Genomic DNA, 19,525 nt, shown 5'->3' with positions numbered 1-19,525 from the left:
AAGGCTTCTCAGTGGCAGAGAGGGAAATTTTTGTTTGTTTTTGAAACAAGGCCTCACTTTGTAGACTGGGCTGGACTCAGAGTGTTTAGTGATCCTCCTGACTTATTCTCCTAAACACTGGGTTTATAGGCATACACCATTAAGCCCTATTAATATCTTATTTTAAATGTTTTTGCATAAAATTCATCTGATAACAATAGTTTACCTTTCCTGGTTTCCTTATTTTGTATTTATTTTCAGACAGGGTCTCATTATGTAGCTCAGATTAGCCTTGAAATTAGCATCCTCCTACTTCAGCCTATGAGCTATGCTACCCAGACTCTGCTTTCATATGAAACATAGCAGAGTGTTTTTTGCATAAGATCAAGTAGGTGTGAAATAACCAGAACCACTATCCCTGAGGGCCTAGGTCTGCCTCTAATGGTTTTGTCTCTGGTCCCCTAGTCACTTCTGTGGTTGCAGGGTGCCTGCTGCAGCATCCTGGTCCCTTCTCAGCTTATAGCTCAAACAACCAAATATAATCCAGTTCATATAAGGGCCTACATTAAGGACAGACAGGTGCAAGGAAATGCTATGATAGTCTGGTAAGTCATCTATGCCTGCTTAGGTTCAGGGCTGTAAGACCTCTGATCAGCTGGGCGTGGTGGTGCACGTCTCTAATCCCAGCACTCAAGAGGCAGAGACAGGCGGATCTCTGTGAGTTCCAGGCCAGCCTGGTCTACAGAATGAGATCCAGGATAGACATGGCTGTTACACAGAGAAACCCTGTCTCAAACAACAACAAAAACAAAATCCAGCAGTGCAACTCTTAACTAAAATAAATGCTCAATTTTACATTTTTATTTTATGTATTTATTTATCTATTTATTTTGTTGTTTTTCGAGACAGGGTTTCTCTGTGTAGCTTTGCGCCTTTTCTGAAACTCACTCTGTAGCCCCAGCTGGCCTTGAACTCACAGAGATCTGCCTGCCTCTGCCTCCCGAGTGCTGGGATTAAAGGCATGCGCCACCACCACCAGGCTCAATTTTACATTTTGTGTGTGTGTGTGTGTGTGTGTGTGTGTGTGTGTGAGAGAGAGAGAGAGAGAGAGAGACAGAGAGACAGAGAGACAGAGAGACAGAGAGACAGACAGAGAGAGAGAGAAAGAGAAAGAGAGACTGACTAGATGAATGATAGGCCCATAATGGTACTAGCAGAGTCCTAGGATTTTGAATCTAGGAGAGAGAAAGCTAAGGCTACATGCTGAAGGGGGTCACTGTGACACAGATTATCTTATTTCTGAGTAATAAGCGTCAGTAGAGACAAAACAGTTTGGAGAGTTAAAGGGAATTAGAGATTTGGAAGGGTCTAGCTGAGCTAGAAAACAAGTATGGCAGACTGAGGGTGCCCAAGCTTCCCTCCACATCCTGTTAGCCTTGTTCCTCAGGAAACTGTGTCAGTGGAGACCAGTTTCTCATGCCAGACTGATACCACTCTGGTATGTATTCTGGCTTTTCCAGACACATGTTTACTTCTGAGTTAAATTTTCATTGTTTTTTAATTAATTTAAATTATTTATTTTTATGTGTATCGATGTTTTGCTTGCATGTCGGTCTGTGCACCACCACATGTTTGCTTAGTTCTTCAGGAGACTAGAAAAGGACATAGGATCTCCTGGAACTGGAGTTGCAGATGGTTGTGAACTCCAATGTGGGTGCTGGGAATACAACTCCTCTGGAAGAGCATCCAGCTCTCTTAACTGCTGAGTCATCTCTCAAGCCTCTCTTTATTCGTTTTTTTTTAAAGATTTATTTATTTATTATATGTATACAGTATTCTGTCTGCATGTCTGCCTGAAGGTAAGAAGAGGGCACCAGATCTCATTACAAATGGTTGCGAACCACCATGTGGTTGCTGGGAATTGAACTCAGGGCCTCTGGAAGAGCAGCTGGTGCTATTAACCTCTGAGCCATCTCTCCAGCCCATCTTTATTCATTTTTTAAAAAATGTGTATGAATGTTTTACCTTCGTGTATGTATGTACATATGTGCCCCATGTGCACTCTTCGTCGAGGGTATTGGATCCCCTGGAACTGGAGTTATGGATGGTTATAAGCCACCATGTATGCTGGAATTTTAACCTTTGCAAGTGCAGATGCTTTAAGCTGCTCTCCAGCACCTTAAATTCCCATTCTTCATGACATATTTCTGCACCTCTTTGCAGGTGTCAGCAATCTCATGCCTGCAGGGGCTGATGGCTGGGGGAGATGGAGACCAAGAGTCTGAGGCATGATGAAATTGGAAGGATGTGTTGAGAGGGAACTGGAGCTGGCGCACCCTCTTCTCGCCAAGAACCAATCCCCTCATGGTTGTCCATAGACCCATCCTCCCTTCTGCCACTAGAGGGTGCACTAGGATCACTGCCGCTGGGAGAGGCAGCATGCCTGGGCCTTTGCTTCTGCTGTACACAGCACCTGCCCATGGCTGCTGTCCTTTAGGATTTCTGTTGGGCTCTACTTCTGTCACTCAAGGCCTTAATTAGCTTCTCAGATTAGATGTAGGGCTCAGGGTTCAGTGTCTCCTATTTGTTTGATTCTTTCTGTTCTTTTCTCCCTGTGTCCCATCTTCCAAGGATAGGAAGAAGACCAGAGGACATTCTCTAATATTCTGTGTCCTGATGCCTAGTACAGGATGCTCTAACCTTGACTAATACACTATCTTCATTTACTTGCATTTAGGTCATTCTAGCAGCTCTCAGAGCTGGGGTAGCAGCCACTGCAGTGTGTTATCTCATGAGCTCTTAAGATGTCTTTAGGGTTTCAAGTAGGAGCTTGGGGCTCTCCAGGGGTCAAGACCTTGTCTTTCAGGCTCCTAGAAATATACCTTTCACCAGCTTTCCACCTTGGTGGTTCCACCCAGAATTCATCCGTAGTATTTTCCTTTGGGACTCTAAGAAGGACATTTAGGCATGTGTGGCACATACAGATACATATGTGTAAGCAGCTCTGAGAGAGAACTAAGCATAGTACCAAACTCCAAGTAACTAATGTTGGCCCACTAATTCTGCCAAGAATGGGGCTGTTAACAGGTGACTGACAGCTCTTCTTCCTCACCCTCTGCTCTGATTTGAGTGCCTTTCCATTGAGGTCACTACTTCTGCCTCAGCCAGTATTCCAAGGCTGACTTCCTTCATCTCTTCACTCCCTTTAAGAGACAGAAAAGTGAAAGATCACTTTAGCTAGACTACTATTTCATAACCTGGATGCCTTTTCCACCTCTCCATACCCAGCATCCTGCAGCTCCCCTGATGGACTGTGAAGATATGCTCAGGGGCCTGGCTTGGTCTGACATCTAAGGACAGACAGACATACTTTAGCAAGGGAAGGCTCCTGGGGATAACTTATCCAACCTTCTTATTTTATCTGGGAAATTAGGTCCCAGATAAAACCCATGGACTTAATCATGGTCTCCTAACATCTGTTTTGGCTCTTCAGGTCCAATCACTCGAGATTCTCACTTTTTTCCTTCATTTACTATTTAATTTGTTTACTCAAGGCTCCCTGGGCTATATCTGTGTATATCTAGCCCCTGACTCAGTAAGGGGTGGTTAGTAGAAAGAATCCCTGCTTCTGGGACCCTTGCCAATCCCTCGGGCCTTGCTACAAGGAATCTAGATTAGAGTTAATGAGTTGGGAGTTGAGGAATTGAGGTGAGATGCAACCCATGATCTGCTGCACAGGTCCCTGAGGCTTCCAGGTCACATGTGGCAGCTTATTCATTTTCTCCACCTACTAAGTTTCAAACTGCATTGCACATGGCCAGGTCTGGGGAAACAGAGTCTTGGAGGATCTTTCAATCCTTGCCAAGACTGTATGCTTCCCACATCCTCCAGTAGCTTCCATTATTTGGATCTAGCTTTTGTTTCATTTAAAGTATTTTTTATTTGAGAGAGAGAGAATGAATGTGTGTGTGTGTGTATGTGTGTGTGTGTGTGTGTGTGTGAGAGAGAGAGAGAGAGAGAGAGAGAGAGAGAGAGAGAGAGAGAGAGAGAGAATGAATATGACTCTGTGTGTAGGGGTGTCTGTGCTAGCGTCCAAAGGAGACAAGACCCCAAGCAACTAGAGCTATAGGCAATTATGAACCACCTGATGTGGATGCTGGGAACCAAACTCTGGTTTTCTACAAGAGCAACAAGTGCATTTAACTGCTGAACCATTAGATCTACCTTTTAAACTAATAAGCTCTCCAAGTATGGAACCATCACCCTGTCAGAGGCTAGTCCAGGACCATAGTGCTGATCACATCCAGTCTAGTTTTTAATTACTGTCCCCCCCCCACACACATGTCCATTGTGTCCTTGAGTAGAGTTATTGGGGATAACCTAAAGGTGAGTGAAGGTTACTGAACAAGACCAGTCTGGATACTGCTGGATGCTGCCACCTTCTTACCTGGTCCAAGTGTTTTGGTTTTGCAAGACATAAGTATGGTATGCCCTTGGCCTCGGCTTCTCTTGCAGTTTCCATGAGCTCTAGGGAATGGAGTTTCATACCGAAGGTATCAAGTCTTCACATATATGAATGAGGCTTGATCCTTTGAGTCTGTCCATAATGTTGAGGCCAAAGCAAAATAAATCTTTTCTTATGTCTCTCTCTCTCTTGGACTGTCTCTGAGCACCATGGACTTGGCAGGCTGCTCCTGCCAGGATCTCAGTATATAGTCTCACAGAGATCAGAGCCTCTGAAACTACACTTCTCCATCTGAGCAAGCCTTAGCTTTCCTTCTTCCAGAGGTCTGTATGTGGAACAGGAGCCCAGCATCAAGAACTGACTGGATCACTCAGGTGCTATGGTCCAGCAAACCCAGGACCTAGACATGGACATGAGCCAGCGTTTGAGCACAGCTCACTGCTACTGATGACCTTCATTTGGCTGCCTGGCACCTAGCAAAGTGAGACCTTTTACCTCTCTTATTCACAACCAGACAGATTCACATCTTTGGGAATGCAAAATAGCCCCAGTTTGCATAAGGCCAAAGTGCATGGTAGCAGCAGAAGAGGTGTAGTCCCCAACTCCCAGGATAAGGTCCCTTGATTGTCAGGCTGGGCTGTGGTTGGGGAACACAAGGAAACTACCCTGGAAGTCTTGTGTCCTTTTGGTCATACCAGTCCTTTGAAGCCTTAGGACCAAGGAGGGAACAGCCTTGTGAAGGCTGTCCAGTTGGATTACCACTCAGGTAGAGGAGAGCTGCTTGGAACTTGCCCTGGGTGCAGCAATAACCAGCTCTGCCCCTCCCTTTGGCACATGAAGCCGTTGCCTGACTGCCACCCTTCCTCATGGATGAGTTGACTTCCTCGTGGGTTATGAGAGATGCTTTCATTGTCCCAGCTACAGGGACGGGATGTTCCTAAGATCACGTGGGTAATTAAATGTTACTCTGCTGCCACCTGCCACCTGTCCCAGAGCTGGGAGTGGGGTGGCTAACCTGGGGCAGACATCCTGATGACTCTTGGACATGGGGAGTGATCTTCCCACCAATGTTTGATGTTGGTGGGTGGTGCCACCAGTATCAGCTCAACCACCTCTGTGAGTTAGTCCCACCCCCTGCTGTCAGTGCCTTACCTTAACTTAAAAGCCTCCAGCATGAAATAAAATTTGGATCAAGAAACCAAGGAGAGAGAACTCCCCGTCCTTTCCCTGCAGGAGCCCTGCCTCCCACCACCTGAAACCAATAACTGTATAGACTCCAGGTTCTGCTGGCCTGCCAGGTCCCATGGCTTCCCATGGAGCAGGAGCTACACTTGGCTACTCTACCTCCTGTTTGCTCCAAAGATTCTGGGGAGCCCAGGGCAGCCCAGGGTGTAATATGTCAGGCAGAGTTGGGTCAAACCTCTGTCTAGATCTCTGGGCTGCTCAGAGCTCTGTATAATCTTGTTGGTAGGTAAAGTAACACATGGACTTTGGGACAGGCATCTTGAGCCAGCTCTATTCTTCCATCTCTAGTAGATAGTAGAGTTGTGCTGGTGTGTTTACATGCTTATGGGGTGTAGGGATCTCCCCAGGCAGGGACATGGAGGACATGCTAGAGTCCATGTATATATAGAAAGATGCTTTAGACCATGGAAAGGAGGATCAGGGGAATTCTTGGTGGGGCTGAATAGGGCAGCTGGAGTGGAGACTATTGGGCTGAGAATGTTTGTTAGGATGCTTTGTGTGTTCTGTCTGCTAGAAAAGATGGTCTATAGTATACTGTGTTGATGTTTCTCCTTATACCATTACTTCAATTTAATGTCTGTACAGGTGCCCTGGGGGTAGGGCTGGACACCCAGTGCAAGTGCTGGGCAGCCAGCCAGGAGCCTGGATATAGAGATGTACTATAAAATACTCAGGACCAAGTTACAGGACAAGATTTGAACCCATATTTTATGGCTCCATAGCTCAGACTTTTCTCTCATCTTGAGCCAGGCATGGTGGTAGGTACATGCCTGTAATCCTAGCCCCTAGAGACAGAGGCAGAGGGATTTTAAGTTTGAGGTCATCCTGAGTTCCACAGAGAGCCCTGTATTAAACACATGCACACATCCACAGTATTTCCTCCTTCTCTTCCAATGGTTTGGCAGCGTGGGTCTGCAGAGGAATAGAAACTATAGCATAGACCAGCTGGTGGAGGAAGGGTGTGCCTTCACTGGCCAGGAGAAGGGGCTTTGCCACTGCAGGGGTGGTAAGGAAGAGCAGGCAATATGTGGGGAGGGAGACAGCTAGCATTTGATAGGAAGAGTAGGAACACGGGGTTTGTAGAGTGCCTTCAATAGGCCACAGTGGAGGCTTAAAGGCTGCAGTGAAGAGGATACTCAGTCTGTGCTGAGGCCTTAGGTAAACCCAGGGTTAATGGTTCCCATGCAGAGCTCCCACGCTTGTGTTCCAGCTGTGGCACTCTGACCCTGCAGATCCAGCCAGCCAGTGCACACATCTGCTTTAGAGTTGACATGAGCCTGAGCCACTCCCCTGAGCCTAGGGAGGAGGTTTTGGTACAGCATATTCACCCAGAAGTCTCAGGGTGGCACAAACTCTATTACACCATCAGACTGTCCATCTGTCCATCCTGTGTTTTCTCATTTTGAACCTCTAGAAGTAATAGCATTGGAAGGGGATCCTTGTTCCTTCAAAGCAGACCCCTCACCTGATCTAAAGTAGAACCAAGGTAGAATAGACTGATGGCCTTGCCACCCTTGCAGGGTTGGCACATTAGGCTCTATGAAACATGTTCTAGCATCTGGTTTCATACAATTCCTGAAAACTCCTGAGCTCCCCAGGAGAGCGTCGTTGAGTAAACTCTGGAAAGGCAGAAGTGAAGTCTGGGAACACACTGTCCTCTTACACGTTGCTCTGGCCAGCTGGCCAGCAGGACCCCTCTGTGGACCATGAGGCCATGGATAAGTATAGACTGGGCCACCCTGCTTAGTGTGTTGCTCCCCTAGGGCATGTGGGACCAACTCCTTGGCATAGGCCATGACCCTCTTTTTCTGCCTGCCCAGGTCCTTGGAGAGCTGCTGTAGGGGCTAGAGGGCTGGAGAGGCAGGCCATGTGCTACCTGCCCCTGGGGGCCAGCTGAATGGCCTGAAAGATCCCCTTCAGGGTTGGCAGGCTTAGGGAATGCTTTCAGGAAGAGGATGGGGGCAGGGTTGCTTAGCTCCACCTCACACAGCCTGGCTGAGTGAGTCACTACCAAACCAATGCTTTATCAAACAGAGCAGAGAGCACTAGTCAGGTTGGTGGGGGGTAGGGGGCATGCCACTGTACTATTTAGGAGCCTGGGGTCAGTCAGTAAGATCAGTAGTGGCAGCAGGGACCAGAGCCTTCCTACTGAAAGGTCATGACCAGAGAAGACTGGAGATTAGGGATAAGCAAGGGAGTTTTCAGGAAGGTGCAAGCTATGAAGCTAGCCTGAAGCTGGTACAGGCTTATAGGCTAAATAGCCATGCCAGGTGGTTGTTGGTCTGTGGTCTTCCCTGGTACCTCCAAAGAGCTCTGCTGAGCTGGGACAGTAGCCTTTGACACACAGTCTTGAGATGACAGAAGCTGCCCTGTGGAAGAGGGAGGGGAGAGGCTCTTGGTTTCTAGGCTTGGGGTGTATCTTCCTTCTTCAGTCTTCCTGCTGGGCTTGAAGAAATAGCTCTGTTTCCTCCACTTCGAGGACTTCTTAATAAGGCCACCTATGGACTTCCCTAGAGAATTCACTGGGAGCTTAAATAGTAGGAAAGGACTCTTGTCAGAATAGTAGCATTGATAAGTCAGAGTCAAGGGCAAACAGAGTGTAAGGTCAAGACCTTGGGCCATTGGGGAAACAGAGCTGAAGCTCTAGGGCCACACAGCCTCTTGAATAAAGGACAGTGACATATGGAGATGGATGACCTCACTCTGGGGTTGGTGTGGAGAGTGGACTTGGGAAGTCAGGGCTGAGGAGTGGAGCAGGAAGCCTGCATGGCACTTGGAGATGGTGCTGGTGGGGGACAGTTGTCAGAACAGCTGAGCCAAGGACTTAGGAGGCATAGGAGATCTGGGGTGGGCCTGGAGTCGGGTGCGGAGGAGCAAGCCCGGGGTTCTGAGACCAGGAACATAGAGAAACTGACTTAGTCTGTTTCCTCTAAGCTAGGTCACACTAAAGCAAGAACTTCCTGATAGCAACAGCATCTTTTTGAACTTGAGAACCAGCCTCTGAGGAATTCTTTTACTATGAGAGATCCCAAACTGGCCAGACACTACTGCTGCTGGGACTGATAGGACTTAGGGTAGACAGCTGGGCTTGTGGGTAGATCAGAGTTGTCCTCAGTCTGCGATAACCAGAATACAGCTCAGACCTCAGATGAGGCATGTGTGGTCCTCTTAAGGGCCATCACTGATGCTGTTAGGCTGCTTTGCCCAGGCAGGTCTCACAGCAGAGCTAGCCCCTGTTGTCCTCGGGTGCCCTTGAGGGGCTGGGCTAGGGCCCGGTGGCTGGGTCTCCTACAAAGCATCTATAAGTTCCAGGCCTCTTCTGTATTTGGATCCTGTCCCCAGTCACATTCCCTCCTCCATAGCCTTCAGAGAGAGCAGGAAGCTGAGGAGAGAGCGTCCTAACCCAGCTTGTCCTAGCCCTGGCCAGGCCTGTCTGAAGGGCTTGGGGCTGCCAGCCACTGTGTCTGGGTGCCAGGTTTCTCCAGCAGGGTCAGAACTGGTTTAAAAGCCCTGTGTGGTCCCCTCGTGGGCGAGCTGAGCGATCAGCCTGCCTGCCTCCCTCCAAGTTGCCTTCTTGGCTGGCAGGCTGTCCCTTTCCTCTGGGTCACAGGGAAATGTGGGTCTTAGCCAGAGAAAGTGGTCTGGAACAGCCCTTTGACATTGTCTCTGGGGGCTTTTAAAAATGAGTTTCCTGGTAAGGCAGACTCTTCCAGCCTTGGGCAGGATTCTCAGTAGTCTCCTGGGTTTGCTCTGTTCTGACAAACTCCAGCAGAAACCACCCAGCTGCCAGCATTCCAGCAGTGCTCAGAGCCATGGCTTCCCCAGATGCAGCGTCAGCAGAATGCAGCAATGGAGGATCGGGGTGTTTGCTCTGCAGCCTCTGAAGTCCCGGGGTGGGGCTACACTACGGAGAGAACCCCAGCGTTGCCCTGCTCAATCACAAGCATACGTTTCTAGCTTCTGCAGTAAGAGTTGGTGTCAGAAGTGATGCTAGAGGAAGTTGTCAATGAGTCATGACCATGGTGTAGGCTGTGCCTGCTATTGACAGGTGGGCACTGGGTGTCTAGGTGTCCTGCAAGCCAGTTTCTTTGCCACTGGCCGACTCATCTGGGTCTAAAGGCTATTTGGGCATCTTGTTCCATACCTGAAAGGCCTGCCCTAGACATGGAATATGGAGAATGTGGTCAAGGAGGCTCAGAGAAGAACAAAAGAGGCCCTGAGGTGGGCACCAACAGAGTCAACTAGGCCTACATGACATCCTAGCCACTGTATACTCTATGAGACTCTTGACAAGGTTCTGGCTCCATGAGACTTTTTATTGATAAGCCTATGAAATGGGCATGGCTGGAAAGTCCAGCACAGAGATTGCTCCTGGCATAGGAATGAGACCATTTCATGCCCTGTGTGTTTCCAGGTCTTCTGAGGAGAAAACTCTCACCAGAGTACCAGGTATTTGATGGAGAGACACTGGTTGTTTAGGAGAAGAAAGTGTTTGGCAGTAGGGAAGTTGCTGAGCCAGCCTTCCCAGAGAGAAGCCATGTGATGCAAGGCAGAGTCTGGGACAGGAAGTTTCATGCTCCTGGAGAGCTTCTCAGGATCCCCAGTGGGAGGTGACAGCTTGCCTAGGGAATCCTCCCAGAGCATATGCCAGAGCACAGAAGGGCAGAATGTGCAGAGGCCTGGATCCGTAATGCTTTGAGCTTGAGGGATCAAGAGGATTGACTGTGGTTCCAGACTAGGCCTGGTACCCTAGGAACCAGTGGGGCCACTGACCAGGAGGCACTCCACTCCAGAGGATTGAGTTTTGCCCTGGGACCTTCCTGTGCCTCTGTCTTGGTCTCTAGATCCAAGCTATGAGCTGAAGAAAAAGTCTTGTCGTGAAGAGAGCTTTAGGCTGGCTACAGTGGCTGCATGGATAAACAGATAGTTTGATGCTCTGAACCAGAATACCAGTTCTAGCTGCTGTCAGCTCTGGAGCTTCTCTTAGAAGTTTGGGTACTTGGTGGCCCTGGACCAGAACCCCTTGTCTGTGTCCTCCCCCTTTCCCCAAGTAGCAATGTGTGTATTGGTAGATATAAATATATAAATCAGGGCATGAACAAGTCCACTTCATTTCAGTACTTATAAGGTGTGATTGCTTATATTTTTAACCATTTGTTTCATACCCACAAAAACTATTTCAGAGGCATTAATAACCTTTTTTTTTCTTTTTGGAAAGTCAAGCAAAACCAAAGTTTATTATTATTATTGTTGTTGTTCTTTTTCAAGACAGGGTTTCTCTGTGTAATAGCCCTGGCTGCCCTGGAACTTGCTCTGTAGACCAGACTGGCCTTGAACTCCTAAAAACCTGCCTGCCTCTGCCTCCCAAATGATAGGATTAAAGGCATGTACCACCACTGTCCAAGCCAAAGAGGTCAATTTTATTAGAATATCTGGAGAAAAACTCCAGAGCAAGCGAGTTGTAAATCTCAGTAGCTGCATGGAGGAGGAGACTAGAAAAGGAAAAACAGCTGTGTTCATTTGAGTCAAACCAGTGAGGGTCAGCCATGTGGCAGTGTACAGCTCCATGGTAGGAAATGGGGCATTAGGAGAATGAAACCCAAAATAGTAATGAAGATATGCTTACGTAAGATAGAAGAAAAGTGAAAGTTATGCTTCTCAGAGAACTTCAGAAAGCTGGCAGACTTATGAAGCAGCGTGGCTGTGCACTGTAAGAAACTACTAGATCTGTGTTCTATATAAGTGTTGTTATGTCTGTTGCTGTCATCACCGTCCCTGTCCCCCCTCCCCTACTTCTTTTTTTTCAAGACAGGGTCTCATAGCCTAGGCTGGCCTTGAACAACTGATCCTCCTACTTCTGCCCCCAAATGCTGGTGTTATAGACATGTGCCATCACACCTGGTTTTATACAGTACTGGGGATCGAACCTGGGACTTGATTATGTACTTGCCCAGTCTCAAGGTTATTACAGTGTGGAGGTAGAAATGCAGACCATATACTGTTACAGCAGTAGCCATCAATAGAGGTAGACGTTTTCTGCAAGACCCAACTGAAATACTAAAACAATCCAAGTATTTCTGACTTGAATACTTTCTGTTACCTATACCTTACTCTCAAAGTAGCCAGATTGAGAGAATAGGGAAGAACAGAACCCCTTAACGGGGTGATTGCACATGCCCTGGGGCAGAGACATTGGAGCGTGTGCACACACATCACTAGAAGGTAACTAGCTGGCTTCCCTTAACCTGCTTTGCGTTCTCTTTTATCATCTTTAGAGTGACCACGGGAGAAAAGTAGATGTAAGTGGGAGAGTTGAGATGAAGGCAGTGGATCCTCCTGTAGGCTTCTAGAGGTTAAGGTCCACTCTGTTAGTGCTTAAGAACCACAGAAACGTAAGTTCTGTTTGTCACTAGCCCCCAGGCATATAGGTGGAAGGTATTCGTTCCAGCACGTTCGTACCCCCTCTCCACATTCTGCCACACTTTGCTCTTCCATCTCCTTTTGTATGCTTAACTGCAAGTTGGGCATTCTTTGTTGTTGTTCATTTGTTTGTTTTGAGACAGAGTCTAACTGTGGAGCTCTGGCTAGCCTGGAACTGACTATATAGACCTGGTTGGTCTCAAACTCACAGAGATCCTCCTGCTTCTGTCTCCTGAGTACTGGGATTAAAGGTGTGTGCCACAATGCCAAACACCGTTGAGGCATTCTTTTGTTTTGTCTTGTTTTTGAGACAAGGTTTCTCTGTGTAGCCCAGGCTGTCCTGGAACTCACTTTGTAGACCAGGCTGCCCTGAACTCAGAGGTCTGCCTGCCTCTGTCTCCCAAGTGCTGAGATTAAAGATGTGTGCCACCACCACCCAGTGAGGCTTTTTTGAAGTGATAAAGTAGGAGGGGCACCAGAGAGGTGCTGAGGACCATGGAGGAGTTATCTGCTCCGCCCGTCGTTCCCTCTGAGCAGCTCCACATGGTGCTCAAGAGCACCTAGGGGATCCTTGGCCTCCTTCCCACTGAATGGATGGCTCTTTTTCTCAGCCACTGGCCTTAGTACTTCTGTTGTAACCACAGGGACCCCCATATACCCAGGAGTAATTTTCTTGCCATCTTCACCCAGCTTCTCGCAGTTTTTCATTCATACTGCAGGATTTTCGTAGCATAAATAAACACACACCAGTTACAACTCTGTATTAGGCTCTACAGTACCACATTGGGCCAGAGTCTCTATCCTCCTAGAGTTTATGTGCCCTGAACTGGGTAGGATCAAGTGCTACAAAGAAAAATGACACAGGAATCGTTACCAGATTGCAGAAGAGCCTTTAGAAGAGGGGGTGTTTAAGGAGTAGTCTGAAGGAAGGGGTGGAATGGACTGTCTTCTTTCAGGCTGGGGAACAGAAGGGACCCTGACAGGGAGGATGTGACTAGGGTCGAGAGGAGGAGAGAAGCAAGGAGGTGATTGTGAGCAGCTCTATGGAGCTTCATTTCAGCAGAGATGCCCACTTGAATTAAATACCACCTGAGAGTATTGAGACAGATGAGTGCTTTGTGCTTTAAGAAGATCCCTCTCCCCAGGCAAAGGCACTTGCCACCAAGCTTGACAGCCTGAGTTCAATACCTGGAACTCATGTGGTGGAAAGAAGGAACCAACTTCTGCAGTGACACTGTGTGCTGGGGAACGTGTAGGCACATACACACTCACCCACATCCCCACACACATATAAATGTAATTTTGAAAACAGATCACTCAAAGCTGATTGTGGTGGTTCATGCCTGTGATCTCAACACTAGTACTTGAAAGGCTGAGGTAGGAGGACTGAAAAGTGAGGCCAGCCTGGTCTACATAGTGAGTTCCAGGCCAACTGTGCTACATAACAAGATCATGTTTTAAAGTGGCCAGTCATAGTGGCACATGCTTTTAATCCCAGCACTTGAGAGGCAGGGGCAGGGGGATATCTATGAGTTCAAGGCCAGCCTGGTCTACCTAGTGACCAGCCCAGCCAAGCTGCATAGTGAGACTCTGTCTCAAACAAACAAAGAAACAATGAAATAAGCGACTGGGCAGATGGCTCAGTTGGTAAAGCACTTTCTTCACAAGCATTGACAACCTGACCTCAGATCCCTAGAATCCATGTAAAAGCTGGGTGTGGTGGCATGTGCTTTTAAACCGTAATTGGTGAGATGGAAGGCAAGACAGGTGGATCTCTATAAGCCCACTGGCCGGCTATTGTAGCCTACTTTGTCAGGGTCCAGGCCAGAGAACAGTCTTGTCTAAAACAAAAGATAGAGCCTGAAAAATGATATCCAAGATTTTCCTCTGATCTCTGCAGCCATGTACACACATACATACATATAAAAGAGTAAAGTAAAACAATAAAACAGACTGGGAATAGACCTCATGATTGAACACTTGCCCAGCATGTATGAAGCCCCAAGTTCAGTTCCCAGCACTGCAGAGAGAGCATGATCACTGGCTGCTGTGTGAGGAGTAGACAGGGGCAGGTCATCGTCTGTCACCCGTGTCTCTAAGAGTCAGGGGAGCTCTCACTATCAGCCTGTCTGCCTCCAGCCACTGCTAAGGGAAGCCCATCCCCAAGCCACACATTCACCCCCTCACCCCCTTTTCACTCGCTCTGTGTCCTGGTTGTGTCTTCATGCTTCCCAGTCCTACCCTTTGCTGTAGCCCAACATAGCATGGCCTTCTCTGCTCAGCCATATTTTTGTGCTGTTTCTCTCCTCTACCCCCCAAAGCTTTAGGTATTTCTTTTTTTTTAATGTGCCTCATGTCTGAATATTTTTGCCCCTCCAATCCTACTGCCCTAGAGAGCAGGGCCCATGTTATATTCTCTTCTGAGTCAGAGTCTCACAGGCTCCAGATTGTAAATGGCATCTTGTGTTAACGTTTTCCAGCCTTATCATCTTGTTGTACAATTTATTCTATTTATATTTGTATTCTGGGGCTCAGCATGCTGGCTTCTGGTCCTAGGGTTTGGAGCATCTGGACCCTTAACCTGGCTACTTTGTACATTGGCATGGAGCCAATAAGGAGGTAGACATCAGGGTGGCAGCAGAATACAATTTCATGGGAGGAGCTGGGCCCAGAATTGGTTAGGTAGGGCTGGAAACTTAGGGCACTGGGTAAGGTTCAGAAAGCCTAGCCCTTTCCATCTCCCCTTGGATTTCAGACTTGAAGCTGCACCTGCAGAGTACAGACTATGGCAACTTCCTGGCCAATGAAGCATCACCTCTGACAGTGTCAGTCATCGATGACAAGCTCAAGGAGAAGATGGTAGTAGAGTTCCGCCATATGAGAAACCATGCCTATGAGCCGCTTGCCAGCTTCCTGGACTTCATTACGTGAGTGGACCCATAGTGCTGGGCAGGGAGCTATATACCTGCAGAAGTTGGCACCAGAATGGCCTAGGCCAGCTATCGTTAAAGAATGTCTTTAAAGTCTTCTCAAGTGGTATAACTAGACTGGTTGTTCAACAACTCTGGACTTCAGGTCATAAAGTTTTGTTACCAGTCTCTTTCCCTGTCCCGTCATTGTTGTGGAGGTGTTAACGTCGCAGAAGCTGGGAAAATTGGGGCTCCCCCCTTCACTTGTTCTGTAGCACCCACATCAAACACTCATTAGGTTTCCTCCTACTCCCCTCATGCTAGAGTCAAAGGCCCAGGCGTGGACAGAACTCTGAAGAGCCTGGGATGGGCCATACAGTCCTTCTGCCCCTACTTAAGCTGAGGCCTGTTCTCCATCTTCTCTGACAGTGACAGGTCAGAAAGACTCGGACTGGGTTTGAGTTGGAGGAGGCTGAATTCCTTGCCCTCCTTCACAGGAGCTAAAGTGGGTAGGTTCCCCGTGTTTATAATAACCCTTGGTTGCACTAGGCTTCTTCATTGTGGGACTCTTGCCTATACCAAGCTTTTAGAGAAGCTAAACAGAGAAGACCCTGGACTTCAGGACTAGAAGAGGCTACTTGGGCTAGTCCTATGTACCTGGGACCCTGAAAGGTAGAGAGACTGCCTCTGGAGGAATGACCTAGGAGTCGTGAGCCAGGGCTTGGCAGATAGAGAATGGCTCTAGCCCAGACGGCTGCCTCATGCAAGTGGTGAGCTGAAGTATGATCATGGCCAGCCTCTGAGTGTGCTGTGCAGTGTATGTTGTTAGGAAATGTATCCCCATATTCTTCCGAATATCTTGTTTTTCCCATTCCTACCCTCTTGCTTGGGACCAGACGCATTACTCCACTTGTTTCTTCTGAGACAGGGTTTTATGCTGGCTGCCTAGCCTGACTCCCCCTCTCAGCCAAGAGCAGCCAGTTGCACAGAATCCATCTACTCAGATGGAGTATTTAGGCAGAGGGCTCCATCCTCAGGTAAAGGTAATAGGCTGGGGCACCTGAAAGGTGCAGGGTACTCCTATAAGCTGGAAAGCAAGCCTTTCCCTGGCTATAGATCTCCTCCCCCAGGTGCCTCTTTGCTAGGGAGTCCAAAATGGGCTCATGCTCAAACCACCTTTCTCCTCATCAAGGTATGCCAATGTGGACCTAGTGGGACAGGGCAGATGGAGTGTATTATGTGCTGCCACTTAGGGTATGTGTGTGTCACACATCACTCTACCATGTTACCTAACCCCTAGCCTGGGCCTGTATCCCCTGCCCCAAGGCCAGAGCCAAGGACATACCAGGAAACTAAATTTATTGCCAGAGCTCAGCCTTCACCTTCAACTTGTTTGCACAAGGCTCCTTCAGCTTCCTAGTGAATGTTCTGGTCTTGCCAGCTAGGCTGGCTGGAGAAAGCCTGACCCCATGCCAGTGGCCAGAGAGTAGATGTTATCCATATTGCTGCCAACTTGCCCACCTGCCTGTGCATCTACCCTGGCCTGTTTTGGTGTCAGCCTGCCAGACTGTGAAACTGGAGAGGGCTCTGAGTGTGACTGAGACAGAGCAGCCGCCAGCTCTTTGCTGGAGATTGGCTCCAAGCACCAAGTGTGCTTAAAGCAGCCAAGTGCTGTCCTGTGGCAAACTGTCTGAATCCACCGCTTCCGCGCCTCTTCCATTCATGGGTGATTGTGGCTTATAGTCTTCCCATCTACCCCCACTCAGGAACAGCTCAGCAGCCACGTGTTGGCTAGTCTGAGCCTGTGGCTGCTTGTCTTTGACCCCTTCATTTCCAGTGCCTGCTCCTCAGCTCTCCACATCAGCCACCCTTCACTGATGACTGCTGTGTCACCACCTGGAACTACTACACTCCTGAAATCACTGAGTCAGGCAGCCAGCCTCCACCCACAGCCTTCAGGCTTTCCAGCCCACTTTCAGTCCCTCGCAGGGCATGGGTTCTGGATTCAACAAGGCACCAGGCCTTGCTTCCTTCCCTGCTATGCCTCTGTCTTCATTTCCCCACCTCCCTAGCTGAGGTTCCCTGGTCTATCATTTGAGCTATCTTCTGCCAACATCTGCAACGCTCTTGGCTGCCCAACTCCTGGTCCCACCCGACTGGCAGCCCCCCAGCCCTGGAGGAGTCCCAGAGCCTCCAGCCTGGAGCCATCCTCTCTCCACCTCCACTGCTGGGAGCAAAGCTGGGGAAGCCAGCTATGTGGTGGAGTGTGAGGAGTATCTTTCCTACTAACAGACATACATGCTTACCTACTCAGCTAGCCTCAGCTTGTTTCTGCTCAGCAACTTTTTGCTGTCCCTACGCAGCACCCTGCAACTCCCATCAAGAGTAGGATGACCCCTACCCATCCCAAACATCTTTCCTCTCCTACCTCCAGCCTCCTCATATGGGCAGATGGCCCGCATACTCTCTACAATGTAATCAGAAGCCAGTACACCTTTCAACACTGCATCTGCAACCCGCTCCCTGGGTCCATTCCACCCTCCTTTCATTGAGAGCCCTCTACCAGCTTTCAGAACCCCTCACCCTCTCCTGGACCTGAATGGCCACTCCTCTTTACTTCTGTGTTCCCCCTTCCCTTTCAGATCCCTCCCATGTGCTTCTAGCACCGTACCTGAATCTTTAGCATAATTAACCACCCTTAAAAACTCATTTCATGGCGCCTTATCTTTTCCTTCACCTCCCCTATCATTCATGCCTGCAGTCATTTCCCAGAAGTCCTGTCACTCCACAACAAAGCCCTGGCTGTAGTCACTTTTGGCTTTAAGGTGGCCAAGGTCTCCAGGACTGGCCACTCACTGATAGTGTCCGGCCTTCAGCCGTTTTTTTCTCCTGTCTGACTAACTTAACTCATATTTCCTTAGCTGCTCTTTCTCTTCCACTGCCCTAGCAGATCATTCAAGTGTGAATAGAATTTTGAAAAGAGATGAGTAAAACTTTCCTTTGGGCCCTGTACTGGGGTAGGGCTCCCCCAGGCTGGGGACTCATGACTGGTTTCCCCCAAGCAATGGCTACTTGGCTGAGGAGAAAGGTGTTTGAGGGAAGAACTAGGGTTAGGAATCCAGGCTAAAGGACTTTGGCTGAGTCCAGAGCCAGTGCCAGGAGGAAGCAACGTGGATGCAGAGAGATAGTGGTGCTGAGGGAACAGAGGTGACAGTAGATGTGGCTGTCTGGCATCCTGCAGACAGTCAGAGTGAAGTAGACTGTAAGCTGTGTCTTAAGTGACCCAGCTCAGTTTTATAGTGCTAACACACTTAGTGTGCCTTTATACCACGGGCTCTTGCCAGGCCTGGCCATTAACTTGCTGTGTGACTTGGGATAGAGCTTGTTGTGTTCAGGGTTTTGGGTTTTTGTTTGTTGGTTTGTTTGTGCATTGAAGAAGACCTTTATCTGGCCTGTTCTATAATGTTTTTCCATAGGAGAGCCAGCCCTGGAAGAGAAGTTGGGAAAGTTGTTTTTAGGAGAGTAAGCTTGGTCTCTGGGACATCTTCAGGTAGACCCTAATGCCCTTGTTTTTAAATGAGTGAGCCTCTAGCAGGGGCCATCCCCAGTGTTTAACACCTGCCTGTAGCCTACATGCCCACTGGCAGAAACTGTGGTTAACCTGTACCATCTGGGAGAATTGCATCTGCTGAAGTGAACACCTGCAAGGAAGCTTTGTCCCAGCACAATGGCCTCAAGCATCCCGTAGGCCCACCAAAGCATCTGTTATCCTCTTCAGGACATGTTGCCCCCACCTTGGCCCTGCTTGGTCATAGAGCAGTCATCAGGGTTTCCCAGGACTCTTTTATCCTGACTGTTCCCAGTAAGCTGAGTGTGTGGGTGGACCACAGGTCTCTGCTAACTGAGGCTCTGGGGCTGCTGTGGGTTCTGTTTCCTTGTCTCTCCCTGTCATGGAAAGAGAGTCAGTACTGACCCTGTTCTTCTGACTTGGGGGAAAGCACCCCTGTGAGGGGCTCTTCAGGGCTCCAAAGGCTCAAATCAGATGGGATAATCCAACTGGGCATTGGAGGAGGGTCAGGATTTAATGAAGAGATGGTCAGAGCCCACTAACTCCTCTGTGGACCACATCTCAGTCATTCTGGTTGCAAAGGGGGAACTTGAGGTTTAAGAGGAGATGTGCTGAGGCCATAGCAGAAACTTCTGTTCATTTTCCATCCTGGGTGGGCCTCTTCAGGACCTAGATGTAATTGAATACAGATACTGTCCCTAGCAACAAATGGGGACCCTTGTTGGGGACCTGCAGGTGGCAAGTTGGCAGAAGTGCTGAGAAGCTATGTTGCTCCAGCAGGTGGCACTAAAGGGCACAGTGGAGGGACAGGGTCGGCTAGGGACTCTAATGGCTTCTTTGAAGGAAGTAGCTTCCTAAACTCCAGCCTGAGACTTCTCCCAGCCCAAGCTATTTGGAGGCACAGGGCAAGCAGGGGAGGGCCTCAGGGCAGGGGATTAT

General features: G+C 48.7%; 1 protein-coding gene across 1 annotated transcript in view; it reads left to right on the top strand.

Annotated features, from left to right (window-relative positions):
• Nucleotides 1–19,525, top strand: part of Atp6v0d1 (ATPase H+ transporting V0 subunit d1) — a 40,600-nt gene that overhangs the window by 11,437 nt on the left and 9,638 nt on the right. Inside the window, exon 2 of the mRNA XM_006986806.4 lies at nucleotides 14,865–15,036. Within this exon, the coding sequence (XP_006986868.1) occupies nucleotides 14,865–15,036 (172 nt within the window). The remainder of the gene's footprint in view (nucleotides 1–14,864; nucleotides 15,037–19,525) is intronic.

The sequence above is a fragment of the Peromyscus maniculatus genome, chromosome 5 (assembly GCF_049852395.1).
Source record: "Peromyscus maniculatus bairdii isolate BWxNUB_F1_BW_parent chromosome 5, HU_Pman_BW_mat_3.1, whole genome shotgun sequence".
In the NCBI taxonomy this organism is placed as follows: Eukaryota; Metazoa; Chordata; class Mammalia; order Rodentia; family Cricetidae; genus Peromyscus; species Peromyscus maniculatus.
Note: the sequence above shows the minus strand (reverse complement) of the source record. Positions and strands in the feature narration are given on the sequence as shown.